The 1,090-nt window shown below is 38.1% G+C and overlaps 1 protein-coding gene across 1 annotated transcript; it reads left to right on the top strand.

Moving 5' to 3' along the window:
- Nucleotides 1-127: 127 nt before the first annotated feature.
- LOC117103774 (E3 ubiquitin-protein ligase HUWE1-like) lies at nt 128-1,056 on the top strand. Its single transcript, XM_033244391.1, has 2 exons — nt 128-340; nt 529-1,056. Exons 1-2 carry the CDS (start codon nt 275-277, stop codon nt 916-918), a joined length of 456 nt encoding a protein of 151 aa, XP_033100282.1. The 5' UTR covers nt 128-274; the 3' UTR covers nt 919-1,056.
- Nucleotides 1,057-1,090: the final 34 nt, after the last annotated feature.

The raw sequence follows: 1,090 nt of genomic DNA, 5'->3' as shown, positions 1-1,090 counted from the left end.
GATATTGATGATGATATGGTTAGGGTTTCTGATTGTTTAATTGATGATAGCCAATATCTGATGATGATAATATATTTGAAAGATAATATCAATCAGTGTATTTATTGGTTGGAAAGGATATTATGCATTATTTTTCTGCACTTAGGGAAGGGATGCTATTGATGAAGGTGAGGCAGCTAGTGTAGAAAATCCAGCAACCTCAACACCATCATCCACACCAACATCTACTGCTTCTGGTGCACCAGCAGATGGAAGAGCATCAAGTGAATCACCGATGGAAGTTGACCAGCCAAACAGAGGAACTGGTTCAGGTGGCCAAGGAACATCTGCAGAGCAAGAGGTATGGATGAACTTATTTATAATGGGTAATGATGTAAGTGAAACTTGCAAGTTGGGAAGCAAACTCATAGAATATGTACAATATTAATAAAATTGTACATAGGTAAAAATAAATTAAGATTGGTTAGTTGACTGATTAATTGATTGGTTAATTAATTTATTGTTTTATGTGATTGCCTTTATTTACAGGCTGGAGATATACCACCACGTTTGAGTGAACAGTTAGATCTTGATAACCTCTGGGAAACACTAAGTGACTGTCTGTCCAGCTTGTCAGAAACTCCAGACCACCATGCTGTGTTAGTTCTCCAGCCAGCTGTGGAAGCATTCTTTTTGGTGCATGCAGCAGAGAAGGATGATCAGAAGACAACTGAGAACCCTCTGTCAGGAATAACCTCAAGAGATGCACATGATGCAGATCTTTCTTCTCCAATGATAACCACACCAGGGTCTTCCACATCACTGGCAAGCTTTTTCTCACGAGAAGCATCAGTGACATCTATTGTGACACCTAGTATGCCCCCTGATACACAAAAGTTCCTCAAGTTTGCTGGTAATGTAATAGTGTGTTTTGAGTAGGCTGTAGCATAAATCAATGCAAATGAATTATCTTTGTATATTTGTACAGTTAAAATAGCACTATTGTAACTAATACATTAACAGTAGAAACAAGTCAAGATTTAATTTAATACTTCTGTTTTTGGTTCTGGCTCTGGTATGATACTACCCAACAACCCAGAAGGGGTTCACA

This window comes from Anneissia japonica, unplaced genomic scaffold (assembly GCF_011630105.1).
Source record: "Anneissia japonica isolate Jap-2015-1 unplaced genomic scaffold, ASM1163010v1 scaffold304480_len1090_cov401_single, whole genome shotgun sequence".
Taxonomy (NCBI): domain Eukaryota; kingdom Metazoa; phylum Echinodermata; class Crinoidea; order Comatulida; family Comatulidae; genus Anneissia; species Anneissia japonica.
Note: the sequence above shows the minus strand (reverse complement) of the source record. Positions and strands in the feature narration are given on the sequence as shown.